Raw genomic sequence first — 17,644 nt, forward strand, 5'->3', positions numbered from 1 at the left:
AGAAGCGACGTTTCGGGCATGAGCCCTTCAGGAATGAGGAAAGTGTGTCCAGTCGGCTAAGATAAAAGGTAGGGATGAGGGCCACACACATCATTTACTGCATCTGCTGCACCCGATGTGGCCTCCTCTATATTAGGGAGACCGGCCACCTACTTGTGGAACGTTTCAGAGAACATCGCTGGGACACCCGGACCAACCAACTCAACCACCCCGTGGCTCAACACTTCAACTTCCCCTCCCACTCCACCAAGGACATGCAGGTCCTTGGACTCCTCCATCGCCAGACCATAGCACCATAGCAACACGATGGCCGGAGGAAGAGTGCCTCATCTTCCGCCTAGGAACCCTCCAACCACAAGGGTTGAACTCAGATTTCTCCGGTTTTCCCCCCCCCCAACCTTGTCTCAGTCCAAACCCTCGAACTCAGCACCACCTTCCGAACCTGCAATCTTCTTCCATGTCCTCGCCGTCCCCACCCCCACTCCAGCCTATCACCCTCCTCTTAACCTCCTTCCACCTATCACATTTCCAACGTCCCTCCTCCCTACCTTTTATCTTAGCCTGCTGGACACACTTTCCTCATTCCTGAAGAAGGGCTCATGCCCGAAACGTCAATTCTCCTGCTCCTTGGATGCTGCCTGACCTGCTGCGCTTTTGTTTAAAGCCATGATAAATTAATTTTTGGTCTCTTAGGGAATCGAGGGATATGAATGTGTGGGGAAAATAAAATCTAAGCTGGAAATATCACCCATGATTGTATTGAATAGGTGAGCAAGCTTGACTGACAGTGGTTAGCACTGCTGCCTCACAACGCCAGAGACCCGGGTTCAATTCCCGCCTCAGACGACTGACTGTGTGGAGTTTGCATATCCTCCCCGTGTCTGCGTGGGTTTCCTCCGGGTGCCCTGGTTCCCTCCCACAATCCAAAAACGTGCATGTTTGGTGAACTGACCATGCTAAATTGTCCGTAGTGTTAGGTGAAGGGGTAAATGTAGGAGTCTGGGTGGTATACGCTTCGGCGGGTCGGTGTGGACTTGTTGGGCCGAAGGGCCTGTTTCCACACTAAGTAATCTAAGTAATTAATCTAATAGCTTATACCTTATGTACACATTTGTTTGCCTCATTCAAAAAAGACATATTTTCAAAACAAATTTTATTGCCAGTTGTAACAATTAACACAGATATTCTACTGAGTAACATTTAGTTTAGAAACATCCTAGTAGTAATAATGAACTATACCTTTAAGTGCGCATTGAGATCTGAGTATTTTGTTGTGAACGTAACTTAAAACAGAATTAACTGTCTAACCCAAAACTTAACAAGTTCACATCTTATGCCAAATAACTCTGGTACAAAAGACAAAATATAAAACTTTAAATTCTTTTTTCTTATCCAGTGTTCTCCCTGAAAATGTTGTTGACCTCTTTGTAGGATATGTTTCTACACCTTATCTGAATTATCAGAACACTTGTGAGTGCAGGGAGTCATAATAACTGGTTTTAGTATTATTACCCCTCAACATACACATACATGCTATCCAAGAATTGGCTGTTAATGATTAGGGTCAAGAACCCTGATTTTCAACTTGTTAAGTCAAGTTAATTACAGCCCAATTACTGACATCCCAGTGTAGTTCAGATCATAGTGAAACTTGGAAACTACTTGTTATGGTTGAGCTATTCATTAGCTGTCATGGACATCAACAATGTTATATGTACTTTTCACAACTCGATATTTTAAAAAAATAACTTGCCATTTTAAATACTTGACAAACTACTGTTGTAGAGTGGAAAACAGAATACCATAAGCTTTAAGCAAAAATGTGAAATATTCTTTTTGAAAAATATATATGTAAAATATCTTATGTATTTGCCCTCCAGGTTCGAGAGCTGCAATAAGAGAACAGTACTTCCAAAACTGCTGATTTGGCACAAAGTAATGGTGATGGGATGTCAAAAGATGCTGATTGCTCTATCGAATTAACTACAGAAGTATCCATTTAAAGTCTCGTGCCCAGTTAAGATCATAGGAGGAACAGGGAGCTTGCTTATCAATTCCAAAGTAATTATTTTAATTGACCTGTTCAGACATGTCATGAGAGATCTCTAGAGCACATGGGACTTGAACTTGGACATTTTTGCCCAGGGGTAGAGTCCCCGACTCCAACAGTCACCAATCATCTTTTACCCTGAGCCAGAGTAAGGAACATTGCTGTGGCTTTCCTGGAATATGAAAGCAGGTTGATTGCTGTCAAAAATGATGACCAGGCCCACAATTGATTTACTTCTGAAAATCTACATCGAAAATGACACTTACTTTTGTCAATAAAAGCAGAAAAGTGTTTGTTTCCTAAATTATGCAAATTTGAAACAACAGTTTTTAAATTTGATTTGACTAAGTGTTATTAAATGATGCTAAATTAATCTTAGAAACAGTCTGAGTAGTCATATTGTAGCTTTGAGAAACTGAGCATCTTTGGAACTCTGTGCAAAATGCTTGTATGTCTCATTGATATTGAGAGATCTAAACCGGGTTTTCCAATACCAAATTGTGTGGCAAGATACAATGCAAAGTAATATTTTCAAAAGAAAGTCCCGTATTTCTTTAGAATAAGATGATTAAAAAGGTTGTTCAATAGACTGGCAAACTGAATTTGAAATTAGGCAGGATTTTCGGTTTTGGATTGGGATCGCCAACATTTTGATCTAGAGTAACACCTGATTCCTACAGTGTTTGAAGCAGTAACCTACATTGGTTTTAGCTGTATTGACCAATTAGTGATCAGAAAGTGTGTTTGCTGTTCAATTCAGGATGATAGGCAGGCTCTAAAAGCATGAGGACCAATAGGAAGTCTTCTAGCCTGGACGGAGCTGCCACAAGGTTATACTTCAAGAATGAGCAACTTTAATGTATTTGACATTAAAAATGACCACAGCTGGACTACCACTGTGGAGGGTATATCCCATCCTAGGGCAGCCTTTAGCCAGATGGGCAAGGCATCTGTGGCAGTGCATCATCAAAGTGATTTTGTTGTAATGATATGAAATCAGGACAACTCAAAATATTTGCAATGCTCCCAGTGCCACAGAGGACTTGCAGGCCAATTGGAAAATAGCCTTGATTGGCCTTTTAACTGGCAACAAGCTACCCACCATTTGCAGGAAGTAGCCATTTCTCACCTGGTTAGTTCCTGAAGGTGTGACAAATGCAGGCAGCAGTACTCTAGGGAACAGGAGCTATATGAAAATCCATTGTCTTCTTCCTGGAAAATGCCCATAACAATGCTGAGACTTTTAAATTCCTATGAACCTGCTGGCAAGTTAATTGTTTCCACCAGTGGAATGCCTAGTAGGATGAATTTGACCCATGAATTGCTGTAGGTCCATGCTGGAGTTGTGACCTGCACTTAAAACCTTCTTCCGGTTTTCCCCGCCTTCCCCCCCACCCCCCAAGGGGTAGGGAAAGCATAGTTGATCTTTGACCAACAAATTATTTCTGCAATTATTACTCAGTGAAATAAGTGGCTTTGAAGGGCAGCATGGAGGGTCAGTGGTTAGCACTGCTGCCTCGCAGTGCCAGGGTCCCGGGTTTAATTCCCACCTCGGGGGGACTGTCTGTATGGAGTCTGCACATTTTCCCCGTGTCTCTGTGGATTTCCTCTGGGTGCTTCGATTTCCTCCCACAATCCAAAGGTGTGCAGGCCAGGTGAATTGGCCATGCTAAACTGCCCATAGTGTTAGGTCAGGGGTAAATGTAGGGGTCTGGGTGGGTTACTCTTCAGAGGGTCGTTGTGGACTTGTTGGGCCGAAGGGCCTATTCTCATACTGAAGGGAATTAAATCTAATCTGAATGGATAATAGTAATAGTTCTCAATATTAAGACCTTGCAATTTGTTTTATAATTACAGTAACTTCTCAGTAGAACACAGTGATATATCACTTATTCATGTGTCTCTCAGCAACACTAAATAGTTTAGGAATTGTTTGGAGGACTTTATGAGAAACAAGAGCAAATCAGTGGAATTTGGCCTTTACAATGCCATATTCAATACTGAAAATCTATGGCTGAGATTAGTTAAATCCCAATTTGACAATTCCACAGTACGGTTAACTTGTGAGACGAATAGCTGCAAAAGTCAAACGGTTTCAATGAATCATATTAGTGGAACTGTTGTTCATATCCCAATTTCTTACAAATGGTGCACATTAGGCATCTGAATAGCTGTGCTGACCAATTACAGTGCTGCATATATCTATTTGATTCTGATGCTTTTCTTTGACAAATACTGCTGTTTAAAAAAGAGGGGGAGAGTGAGAAATGTAACAATTTGACTCAGTTGAAAATCTACATGCACATACATTGGATGATACATTAGCAGAATGGGAGCATATCAATATATTCTACCTTCTTGTAAGAAGAATTTACCAAAATGTGCAAGGTGTAGATTGCTTGTGCTTTCTTTAGGTTAAATGTATCAAATTATATCTGAAACCCAGGGGCAAAAGTAAAAGTATTTCCATTACAATAAAGTTACCAGACCATTGGTCTGCACTTTCATTAGTTAGCAACAACTGGCGGTTGTTTAACATGAGAGTCACTACACCTTAGGCAAGTGAGACGTTGAGAAGGGCAATCCTTTATGGTATCCTCAGCTGGTGCAGGAATTGAACCCACACAGTTTGCATCACTCTACACTGCAAACCAACCATCTGGCCAATTGAGTTAACTATACTGTATAATGAATAGAGATACCTGTGACTTAATTTAAAAAGAATCTGTCATTCTTTGTATGCTGTTTACTGTATACTTCTGATAGGCAGTTGTTCATAATAAATACTGTTCGTTTCCTCATCCGTTTAAAGCCCACAGCACCATTTCAATATCAAAGTGTGCAGTTAATGCTTTGAATTATTACATTTACTTTGGCTCTATTATTCTGTAAAACCTAGCACTGCCAGATAGTGACCATTGCAAATGCTAGACAATGTAAATTATGTGACTATCTTATCAATATTCAAAAGATTTATGTTAAGAGACTAGTATTTTCACTTAAAAACGAAGCCTTGTCCTCGCTCTCTGAATGAGAAACATTCAGCTTAGAAACCTAATGTTCCTAATTTTGGTGTTGCCAATTCAAGATAATTGCATAACAGCAGTCAGATTAGACCTGTTCAAATTTGCACATTTTTGACTGGCTAACAGTTGAGCTTTTGTATAAACTAATTTCTCAAAAAACTTGCCTGCTGCTCTCTTTAAAATTACTGCCATAGGTCAGGAATATATATTCAATTTCTTTAAATAGGAAAGTACAATTCAGACATTTCTGACAATATAACTTTAGACATTGAAGAGACTGTGGAGTACTTTAAAAGTGGGCAGACCATTATTTTGAATGAATACCCCAGCACCAAAATAAGATTCTTCATCAGAAATGTCAAACAAGGTTCTTATTAATAACAGTAATACAGTGGTGACCTCACGCCTCGAAAGGAATCATCGCACTGTTGGCCTGACTGACCATTTGCCCCCACTGCATATTGTGTCAATGAATTATCTGTTGGTGTATGTATCTGACAAAATTCTGCTACAAATTCATCCTCAAATGCCAGCAGAGTCTCAGTCCAGGCCGTTGTGTTGAGTTTTCCCATTGTGCCTCCATACTCTTGAGGAAGGGTATTCGGTGGAATATCTTTGTGAAGTGAGCTTAGATCTGAACCATGAAGAACAAACTATAAAAAAGATGGAAAATATATTCAAATCTTTGATATAGAAAAACCTATACCAATCTCAAGCACTGGTAAAATTTAAATCTGTAACAAAATACTTTTGAACAGTAAGATAACAACTTGCAATAAAAAGTATCTGAAATAATAAAAACAGTGCCTAAAATAAATGTCACCTTTTAAAGTGATCGAACTTTCTTCTATAATTTTTTTTTCTTTTTGTATCATCCTAATGAAACTTTTGGCTTCAGTCTCAGCATAATTACCCAATTCAAAAACCTTTAGTGATGAAATCACCATAATGTGAATACGACAATCAAGAAATGACTTAAGTTATCATGTTAGACCAAAATTGTACAGTGGTATCTGCTGAAATGGGTATTCAAGTTGCCACTTATTCTTACTTGTTTATTCTGACAGTGTAATGTTTCTTACTTACAGCACACAAGCAGATCTAAACTTAGACACGGAGGGAAGCATTTGGTTGGGCAGAATAGAACTCTGGAGCCAACACTTATAGTCTTGCTTATCCAATGCACTAAATGATCAAAATGTCATCAGAAAATAATCTGACAGCAAAATCTTCATTGAAGCAGACTAGTTGCAATCTTAGTGACCTGTTGTGCAGGAATTCTTTTATATATCTCAAAAAATAAATCAAATTAATGATAAACTATGAAATGAAGGTTATGTCATATATTTTCATATTAACATCCTCCATTTGACAAAGGTACAATGTAAGTTTGAATGTCTGTCAGCAATATGAATGTAATACAAATGAATCTCAAAAGGAAAATAACACAAAGAAATCTGAAATAAAAACAGAGAATTGAATAAACTCAGCAGGTCTGGCAATTTCTGTAGTGAAACACAGTTCATGTTCAAATCTAATGACCCTTCATCAGAACTGAATGCAGCTGGGAAAGGGTGGTATTTATGTTGATTATATTTACAGCCTTCAAGACCCCATCTTCTGCCTAGGTACTTTACAGCTTTCAAGATTCAATAATTTAATAATTATTCTGAGTTTAATAATTTCAGAACTTGAACACCCACCCTCTATGTTCGTTACCTATCATCACGTCCTGAGGCTCCATTTTGTATGTGTTGCTCCAGCTGTTACGGACCAGACCAAATCCTTGAAAATAAGATAGCCTGGACCCTAACTTTCTCTTATTTTAAAGGTAAGTGTAAGATGTTGCATTCAAGATGTGATTTGATTGGTCAAACTCCTCTAAGCACACACTACAGTTAAAGCACAGACAAAATTAAAATAAAAGAAAATTGGCTTGACTGTAGCTATCAAAATGCTTATCAAAATAATATTAATTGGGTATATGAATAGGAAGGGTTTGGAGGGATATGGGCCAGGTGCTGGCAGGTGGGACTAGATTGGGTTGGGATATCTGCTCGGCATGGACAGGTTGCACCAAAGGTTCTGTTTCTGTGCTCTACATCTCTATGACTCTATGACTATGAACTACCACTACTAATTAACTGTTCCAATATATTAACATCTCATAAAGACACCCTTGGCAAAGGCAAATTCAGTAAAATAGATCGTCTCACATGCAATTCTAGCAATCCAGGAGGAGAACCCAGCATGTAGCTTTAACAGAGAGAGGAATATGAGCTTTCACATCCAGCTTCAAGACCCCAGCAATTACAGAAAGCTAAAACTAAAAATCCTGGTTCTGTGAAAGCTTGACCTCACCCATTAAGGCTGTTGCTATTGTTCCAACTTAAAACAAATCCAAAGCCTCACAAGCTATTTACTTTATTAACTTTGAGCAGACCACTCAGTACCAATGTCTTAACCTTTCTCCATTAAAACAAAGACAAAGTAAACCTCTTAAAGCCACATATCGTCACAGCCCAACCAATCCATTTTCAACTATTCACATTTCTTGTTAGCATCCTACTCTGCCTTTATCCCCCCTTGACTTATCAAGAGCATGCCCTTTGTTTGCCTCTCCTTCTTTTTCCCTCTCTCCCGCTCCCTTAGCACCATGATTCACTCATTCACTTCTTCCTCAAACCCACCCCGAAATCAGAACTGAACTAATTTCAGTTCTGACAAAGGGTCACTGGACTAGAATCGTTAATTCAGTTTCTTTCTCTATAGATGCTGCCAGATGTGTTGAGCTTCTTCAGCACTTACTGTTTTTGTTTTACATTAAAGGAAATATTTGAGAGAATGGGTGAAAAAGTTAATTTGTGTAAACCTCTTTACCATCTGCAATTTAGTTATAAAACAAATTTGACTTATTACATTTTGCTCCTTTAGTGGAAATGAAGATATGAAGATGAACTCAAGTAAAGTCTAAGATAGTAGAGAGTGACATGTAATCTTTGTTTTCTTAAGCCTCCGGGAAAAGCAACTTTACCAGTTAGCGCATTCTCCATGATTGAGAAAATACAATGAAATATAACAAATCCAGATGTGCAGGTATTTTGATTTGCAGATGCTAGGAGTCTATTTTAAAACATTGTATATAAAATGCTGAACAATATAATATGCTATATATTTTGTAAGCTTAAAATGTAATATGGAAGATTTGGAGCAAAGGTCTAATGGACTTCTAAAAGTAGTAGTCCAATTCAATGCCTCTAAATGAAAGTCATACATAGCAGTCATAGAGATGTACAGCATGGAAACAGACCCTTTGGTGCAACCCGTCCATGTCGACCAGATACCCCAACCCAATCTAGTCCCACCTGCCAGCACCTGGCCCATATCCCTCCAAACCCTTCATATTCATACACACAGGATAATTCTACATTAGTACACAATTGTATAGTTGAATGTGTATCACAATGTGCTAAGAAAACTAAAGTACATACCCTTTCTGTCATCTTCTCCTTTAGAAATGGTTTTATGATAGCAAAAATGCCCTTAAAAATTATGGGTTCATTGATGACATTGACAGTTTTTATTCTCATCGGAAATCCATCCTATGAAGAGAAGTGAAAAGTGTAATGCTGCAACAGTTAAGAAAAGTTGCAAATGAAAACAATTTCTATTCATTTTTCATATTTAACAATGTTTTATAGGAATGATTGATTAAAAGCACTGCACACGCAACCCAAAAATATTATATAGCACCAGAAGATCTTCCAGAGTTCAAAAACAATATAGAAAGAAATATTTTACATATAGAGTATATATTTATTGTCCATCTACATTTCCTGATCTTTGATGCTTACCTGTTGTGCCATATTCACTTATTAATTTATAATTGTACAAAGACATCTTCGATTATAAGACCATAAGATGTAGGAGCAGGAGCATGCCATTCAGTCTGCTCCACCATTCAATTAGATAATGCCTAACCTGATAATCCTTAATTGCACTTTCGCCAAAAGTACCGATTAAAAATCTGTCTATCTCAGCCTTAAATGTATTTAATGATCCAGTCTTGACAACCCTCTGCAGTAAAATCTCCACAGATTCACTACCATGAGAGAAGAAATGTCTTATCTTGATTTAAGTGTGTGACCCCTTATCTGAGAATATGTCCTCCAGTCCCAGACTCTTATGCAAGGTAAAACAATCTCTCTGCATCTACTCTGTCAACTCTCCTATGAATAATTATCAACCTCTCTTCATAATATAGTCCCTCCATTCCCAGTTATTAGCCTCACTAACTTTCTATGGAATGCCTCCAATGCCAATATATTTTTCATTAGATAAGGGGCCCAAAACTGTTCACAGTATTCCAGCTGTGTAACTTTAGCAAAACATCCCTTTTATTCTCCCAATCCCTTTGAATTAAAGGCCAATATTCCATTTGCTTTCCCTATTACCTGCTAGAACTTGGATACTAGCTTTTTATAATTCATGCATAAGGACTCCCAAATTCTTTTGTTTCTGTAGCCTTCTGCAGTCTTCTCCATTTAAATAATATTCAGTTCTGCTATTCTTCCTGCCAAAGTGCATAATGTCACATTTCTCATTATACGCCATCTGCCAAGTTTTTGCCCATTGCCCAACCTGTCCATATCTATCTGCAGATTCCTCGTGTTACCCTTACCACTTCCAAATATTTTTATGTCATTTGCAAATTTGGCTATACTACATTCAAATTCCTCATTCAAGTCATTAAAACATATTGTAAATAACTGTGGCCCGAGCACCGATCCATTTGACACTCAACTAGTTGCAGGTTGCCACCTGGAAATGCCCCCTTTATCCCAACTCTATCTTCTATTAGTTAGCCAAATATGCTACTTCCAGCACTTATGGGCTCTTATCTAATAAATGTTCTATTGTGTGGTACCTTATCAAATGCCTTCTGGAAATCAAAATATATTACATCCACTGCTTCCCTATTCTGCTTGCTATCTCCTCAATGAATTCTTCCAAGTTTACCCTCCAAGTTTTTTCTTGAGAGGATGAACAGCCAGTTATCTTGGTGCATATAGGCACCAACGATATAAGTAGAAAGCGAGATGAGGTCCTGAAAGAAGAATTCAGGGAGCTAGGAGAGAAGTTAAAGGGGAGGACCTCAAAGGTAGTGATCTCGGGATTACTACCAGTGCCATGTGCTAGCCAGCTTAGAAATGAAAAAAATATGCAGGATGAACACATGGCTTGAGAGATGGTGTAGGAGGGAGAGGTTCAAATTTGTTGGACATTGGGAACGGTTCTGGGGAAGGTGGGAATATTACAAAAGGGACAGTCTACATCTGAAACAGACTGGAACCAATGTCCTCGGGGGAGTTTTTGCTACTGCTGTTGGGGAGGTTTTAAACTAATGCGGCAGGGGACTGGGAACAAGACGAGAAAACAAGTAGGCAGCGAGGTGGAGACTGGAGACTGTAAGAATTATGAAGATAGCATTAGTAAAGGGAAGTATAGGCAGAGAGCAGATGAGCGCAAAAGAACTGGTGGCCTGAAATGCATCTACTTTAATACAAGAAGTATAGTGTGTAAGGCAGATGAACTTAGGGCTTGGATTGGTGCCTGGTAGTATGACATTATTGCCATTAGAGACTTGGTTGAAGGAAGGGCATGATGATTGGCAACTAAATGTTCCAGGATATAGATGCTTCAGACAGGATAGGGAGGGAAGTAAAAGGGGGGTGGAGTTACATTGCTGGTCAGGGATGATATCATGGCTGTGCTAAAGGAGGACACTATGGCGGTCTTGGGTAGTGAGGCATTATGGGTGGAGCTGAGAAATAAGAAGGGTGCAGTTACATTGTTGGGGCTGTATTACAGACCTCCCAGTGTGCGTGAGCTAGAAGAGCAAATTGGTAAACAGATTATGAATAGATGTAGAGGCAATAGGGTAGTGCTGATGGGAGATTTTAATTTTCCCAGCATTGACTGGGATACACTTAGCGTCAGAGGTCTGGATGGAGTAGAGTTTGTATGAAGCATCCAGGAGAGTTTTCTAGAGCAGTATGCCAATAGTCCGAAGAGGGAAGGGGCCATATTGGACCTGGTACTGGGGATCGAGCCAGGACAAGTGGTAGAAGTTGTGTTGGAGGATTTCTTTGGGAACAGTGACCACAATTCTGTAAGTTTTAGAATACTCTTAGATAAAGAAGAGAGAGGTCCTAAGGGAAGAGTACTAAACTGGGTCAAGGCCAATTAGATCAAAATTAGGCAGAGCTCTGAAATGTGGATTGGACACAGCTATTTGAAGGGAAGTCCACATTTGAGATGTGGGAGGCTTTCAAAGATAGGTTAATGGTAGTACAGGATAGGTATGTCCTGTTGAAGTCAAAGGATAGGAAGGGTAAGATTCGTGAACCGTGGATGACAGGAGAAATTGTACGATTAGCCAAGAGGAAAAGGGAAGCGTACATAAGGTCTAGGCAGCTAAGAATAGAACAGGCCCTGGAGGAATATCAGAGGAGTTGGACAAGTCTTGAGCAAGGAATCAAACAGGCTAAAAGGGGTCATGAAATAGCTTTAGCAAGCAGCATTAAGGAAAATCCCAAAGCATTTTATTCTTATATAAGAAGCAAACAGGTAACTAGAGAAAGGATTAATCCACTAAAAGAAAATGAAGGAAGGCTGTGTGCTGAACCTGAGAGAATGGGTGAGATTCTGACTGATTATTTTGCATCAGTGTTCATTGAGGAGAGGAACCTGATGAATCTTGAAGAGATTAGTGATAGAAGTTTGATTAGTCTGGACCACGCTGGCATAAGTAGGGAAGATGTGTTGGGTATGCTAGAGGTTATTAAGGTGGACAAATCCCCAGGACCGGATAGGATCTATCCAGGTTGCTGAGGGATGTGAGAGAGGAAATAACTGGGGCCCTGACAGATATCTTTGTGGCATCCTTAAATACAGGTGAGGTGCTGGAGGACTAGAAGTTTGCTCATGTTGTTCCCCTGTACAAGAAGGGTAGTAGAGATATTCTGGGTAGCTACAGACCAGTGAGCCTGACGTTGGTGGTGGGGAAGTTGCTTGAGAGGGTACTGAGAGATAGGGTCTATTTATATTTAGAAAAGAATTAGCTTATCAGTGATAGGCAACATGGTTTTGTGTGGGGGAGATTGTGCCTTACCAACTTGGTTCTTCGAGGAAGTGACCAACTTGTTAGATGAACTGTTGATGTCATATACATGGACTTTAGTAAGGTGTTTGATAAGGTTCCCCACTGTAGACTAAAGGAGAAAGTGAAGTCACATGGTGTGCGGGGTGTTCTAGCTAGGTAGATAAAGAACTGGTTGAGCAACAGGAGACAGAGAGTTGTAGTTGAAGAGAGTTTCTCAAAATGGAGAAAGGTGACCAGTGGTGTTCCACAGGGGTCAGTATTGGGGCGACTGTTGTTTATAATATATATAAATGATCTAGAAGAGGGCACTGTTGGTATGATCAGCAAGTTTGCAGATGACACAAAGATTAGTGGAGTAGCAGAAAGCATAAGGAGCTGTCAGAGAATACAGGAGGATATAGATAGATTGGAGAGTTGGGCAGAAAAGTGGTAGATCCACTTCAATCCAGACAAATGTGAGGTGATGCATTTAGGCAAATCTAATTCTAGAGCGAATTATACAATGAATGGAAGAGCCTTGGGAAAAGTTGATGGGCAGAGAGATCTGGGAGTGCAGGTCCATTGTACCCTGAAGGTTGCTGCACAGGTGGATAGAGTGGTCAAGAAGGCATATATTATGCTTGCCTTCATTGGATGGGGTATTGAGTATAAGAGCTGGCAAGCCATGTTAAAATTGTACAAGGCATTGGTTTGGCCGCATTTAGAATACTGTGTACAGTTCTGGTCGCCACATTACCAAAAGGATGTGGACACTTTGGAGAGGGTGCAGAGAAGATTTACGAGGATGTTGCCTGGTATGCAAGGTGCTGGCTATGAAGAGAGGTTGAGTAGGTTAGGTTTATTTTCACTAGAAAAAAGGAGATTGAGGGGGGACCTGATTGAGGTTTACAAAATCATGAAGGGTATAGACAGGGTGGATAGAGACAAGCTTTTTCCCAGGGTGATGGATTCAATAACAAGATGTCTTGCTTTCAAGGTGAGAGGTGGAAAGGGGGATACATGCAGCAAGTACTTCACACAGAGGGTGGTGGATATTTGGAACGCGTTGCCAGCAGAGGTGGTATAGGCAGGCACGGTAGATTAATTTAAGATGCGTCTGGACAGATGCATGAGTAGGTGGGGAGCAGAGGGATACAGACGCTTAGGAATTGACTGACAGGTTTAGACAGTACATTTGGATCGGCTCAAGCTTGGAGGGCCAAAGGGCCTGTTCCTGGGCTGTAAATTTTCTTTGTTCTTTGTTCTATTAATTTATGGTCATCTTTTATTGGATTTTAATACTTTCTCAATCATCTGGCTTACTACTAATCTTTGCCACATTACATGTTTTTCTTTTAATTTGATACTATCCTTAAGTTTCTTGGTTAACCTAGCCCCTTCCTAGGATCCTTCTTCCTCACTGGAATATACCTTTGTTCTGAGCCAGGAACTATTTTTTTAAACATCTAACGTTGTTCCTCAACCACCTTTGCTGCCAAACTCCTTTCATAGTTCACTCCAGCTAGCTCTTCCCTCATTCCTTTGTAAATACCCTTGTTTAAATTTAGCAGAATTGTTTCCAACCCAAGTTCCTCCCTCAAATTGAATGCTAAATTCTACCACTGTCACTGTTTCCTAGGGGATCTTTTACATTGACATCACTTACTAAGCCTACCTCATTACCCATCACCACATTTAAAATAACCTGATCACTGGATGGATCCATAACACATTGTTCCAGGAAACTATCCCAAACACACTATATGAATATTTTCTCATAGCTACTCCTGCCAATCAGATAGAAATTTAAGATCCTGCAGAGAGTTTTGGAAGATTTATTTAATAACCAGAGGAAAATCCATTGAAATCAATGTAATTTACTACTGTAATGTTATTATTGTTTAATTATACTATAATCAGAGGTCATTGGAAACAAGTAATTCAGATAAGTACCACAGTGTGTTAGCTTTTATTGGTAGAGGGATTGAGTTTTGGAACCATGAGGTCATCTGTAGCTGTACAAAACTCTGGTGAGGCTATATTTGGAGTATTGTGTGCAGTTCTGGTCACCACATTATAGGAGGAGGTGGAAGCTTTGGAAAGGATTTAGAGGAGATTTACTAGGATGTTGCCTGGTATGGAGGGAAGATCTTACGAGGAAAGGTTAGGGACTTGAGGCTATTTTTGTTAGAAGATTGAGAGATGACTTAATTGAGACATAAGATAATCAGAGGGTTAGATCGGTTAGACAGTGAGAGCCTTTTTCCTTGGATGGTGATGGCTAGCACAAGGGGACATAACTTCAAATTGAGGGGTGATAGATATAGGACAGATGGTCAGAGGTAGTTTCTTTACTCAGAGAGTTGTAGGGGCATGGAACGCACTACCTGCAACAGTTGTCAATTTTACAAGCATTTAAACGGTCATTGGTAGGCATATGGATGAGAATGGAATAGTGTAGACTAGGTGGGCTTCAGATTGATTTCACATGGCAGCGCAACATCAAGGGCCAAAGGGCCTGTACTGTGCTGTAATGTCCTATGGAACATTATAAGATTTTTAAATTACTGTTCTTGGTGAGCACTTCTAGTATTCAAAAACCAAAAGAACAGTGGTTTCCACAGAAATCATTGCTTAGGGATTATCAGGATGAGAAAAAAAGAAACTGGAACCTGTTAAATTTTCTCCTGTGTTAGGTTTTGCTTTTATTCTCAATGGATCATTGCTCTGTTAATCAAACACAGATTACTCAGATGGTGACGTGCTTTCCACACAATGACATTAACAGAATAGGCAGATCCCTACTGGGGACAACAACGTTGCTATGATGCATCATCAACATTTAAAAAGCCAAATGCTTAGCTTCAGTCAACATGGCCAGACAGCAATAAAAAAAGAACTGGAAGGTGACACTATTACAGCTGACTGATCAAATATCAAATATTGGGAGGGAAAGGCCAAATTGTATTATCATTAGACAGGAATTTATTTAATTCAAAAGACATCTGGAATTAAGAATCTGCTGATGACCATGAAATCATTGTTGACTGTCAGAAAAACACATCTAGTGATAAATGTCCTTCAGGGAAGGAAATATGCCATCCTCATCTAGTTGACCTATATGTGATCCACAGCAGTGTGGTCGAATCTCAACTGCCTTCTGAAATGGCCTAGCAATCCATTCAGTTGTATCAATCTCTAAAAAGTCCCAAAGAAATGAAACTGGACACATCACCTGGCTTTGCCCTGGGCACCAGAAAAGACAATGGCAGAAACAGCCCTGTTACCCTGCAAAGTCCTCCTTAATAACGTATGAGGATATTGCCAATATTGGGAGAGCTGTCTCACAGACTAGTGAAGCAATAGCCTGCCAGTCAGAATCATACCTTACAGACATTGTCGCACACACCACCATTACCATCTCTGCATATGTCCTGTCCCACTGGATAGTATTGGCCAGAAATTCAACTGGACTTGCTGCATAAACATAGTGGCTACAACAGCAGATCAGAATCTAGGAATATTGTGATGTGTAACTAACCTCCAGGCTTCGGAAAGCCTGTCTAACATCTGAAAGAGCAGAAATCAGGAGTGTAATGGAATATTCCCACTTGGTTGGATAGATGCGGCTCCGACAACACTCAAGAACCTTGACACCATCCAGAACAAAGCAGCCCACTTGATTAGATTCCTGAAGAAGGGCTGATGCCCGAAACGTTGATTCTCCTGTTCCTTGGATGCTGCCTGACCTGCTGCGCTTTTCCAGCAACACATTTTCAGCCCACTTGATTGGCACCACATCCACAAACATCCACTCCCTCCACCACTGATGCTCAGTAGCAGCAGTGTTTACCATCTACAAGATGCACTGCAGAATTTACCAAACCTACTTAGACAGCACCTTCCAAACCCACGATCATTTCCATCTGGAAGGAGAAGGATAGCAGCTACATGGGAACCCCACCAGCTGTACATTCCCCTCCTAGCTACTTATCATCCTGACTTGGAAATATTTTGCTATTCCTTCACGAATTCCTCCTTGAGGGTATTGTGGGTCAACCTACAGTATGTGGACTACACAGTTCAAGAAGACAGCTTACCACCACCTTCTCAAGGATGAGCAACAAATGCTGGCCTGGTCAGTGAAATGCACATCCCATGAATTGAAAAAAAAACTCACTTTAAGAAACTTATGTGGCATTATGATCCCATTGAGACAACCATAAGACATAAAAATTAAATATATCTTACAAATCCACAAGCAGTTTATTCATTCCCTGCAGGTATTTGGTACCATATGCAGTTCCAATTTTTAGTTTACTGTTTCCTACATAGGATTTCTTTCCTTCTCCACGCATTGATTCATCTCACCAGGTTTAATTGGCAACCATATTCCATCCATGATCCACAGAGACGTAATTTGAATGGCACACTGCTGTAGACCTCCTTAGCCATATTTACGAAAGCCTACAAAACTGAAACACTAGCAGCAAATTTGTTTAATTGATGACTGCCTGTCTTTGACATACTGTTTGTTCAACTAAATACATAAAGCTACTGCTAAGTGTGCTTTCTCTTTACTCCCCTCTGCTACAGTTTTCCTTTGTCTGCATCTTTCCTTTGTGTCTGACACATGGTTTTCTTATGTTAACTTCCTTCTTGTTGATAGTATTTCCCTGTCAATGATCAGCAGGTCACATAGACCAGTATTTCTATTCCTTTTACAATTCACGCAATCCTTTCAAAGTCCCTGTCAAACATGCTCAAAAATATTTACAACTTCCACAAATATTTAAAGTACATTTCAAACATTCTTGATTTACAAAGGCGTTGAAGGGTAGAGGGAATAAAAGTGAAGTAACACAGCTTTAAAAATTGATGTGGTGCAACATACAAATTTAACGACCCGATTAAATATGCAATTAAATGCAAACTATAATTACCTTAATGGAAAATGGAGCGAGGGGTACAATCAGATCAGCCACAATCTTATAAAACAGTGGAATTGGCTTGTGAAGCAGAATGGCCTACTCCTAATCCTAATTAGTACATTTGTGGGTTCTTTACTCCTTCAGGGTCAAGGTTAACAACAGGTAATTATAACTTGCATTTAATTGCATTTTTAATATGGATGTTAAATTTGTATGTTGCAACATATCAATTTTCAAGGCTGTGTTACTCTTGTAAAAGAGTCAGAAGTCATTGGAATTCTTTAAAAACAAACAGCAAGTGAGTAGTACTGCAGCTATAAGTCCAGAAATAGCAACATGAGAAAGTAAACTCACGGTGTGGGCAACACACAATTATGTGAGCTGCCCTGTGTCCATAGCGGATCCCTGAAGAGTACAGGTCTGTGAAATAACTGATGCAGACCTCAAGTAGCAGCTGATTATACGCTGATTATCCTCCGGTTTATGAGTTAAG

General features: G+C 39.8%; 1 protein-coding gene across 3 annotated transcripts in view; it reads right to left on the bottom strand.

Annotated features, from left to right (window-relative positions):
- Positions 1-1,164: 1,164 nt before the first annotated feature.
- The window catches only part of ttpal (tocopherol (alpha) transfer protein-like), a 36,260-nt gene continuing 19,780 nt past the window's right edge, over positions 1,165-17,644 (bottom strand). For all 3 annotated transcript variants that reach the window (XM_072556600.1, XM_072556599.1, XM_072556597.1), the window contains exons 4-5: positions 8,568-8,678; positions 1,165-5,729 (exon numbers count right to left, since the gene is read on the bottom strand). In XM_072556600.1, the coding sequence (XP_072412701.1) occupies positions 5,451-5,729; positions 8,568-8,678 (390 nt within the window). In that variant the 3' untranslated portion in view covers positions 1,165-5,450. The remainder of the gene's footprint in view (positions 5,730-8,567; positions 8,679-17,644) is intronic.

The sequence above is a fragment of the Chiloscyllium punctatum genome, chromosome 37, assembly GCF_047496795.1.
Source record: "Chiloscyllium punctatum isolate Juve2018m chromosome 37, sChiPun1.3, whole genome shotgun sequence".
Classification (NCBI taxonomy): Eukaryota; Metazoa; Chordata; class Chondrichthyes; order Orectolobiformes; family Hemiscylliidae; genus Chiloscyllium; species Chiloscyllium punctatum.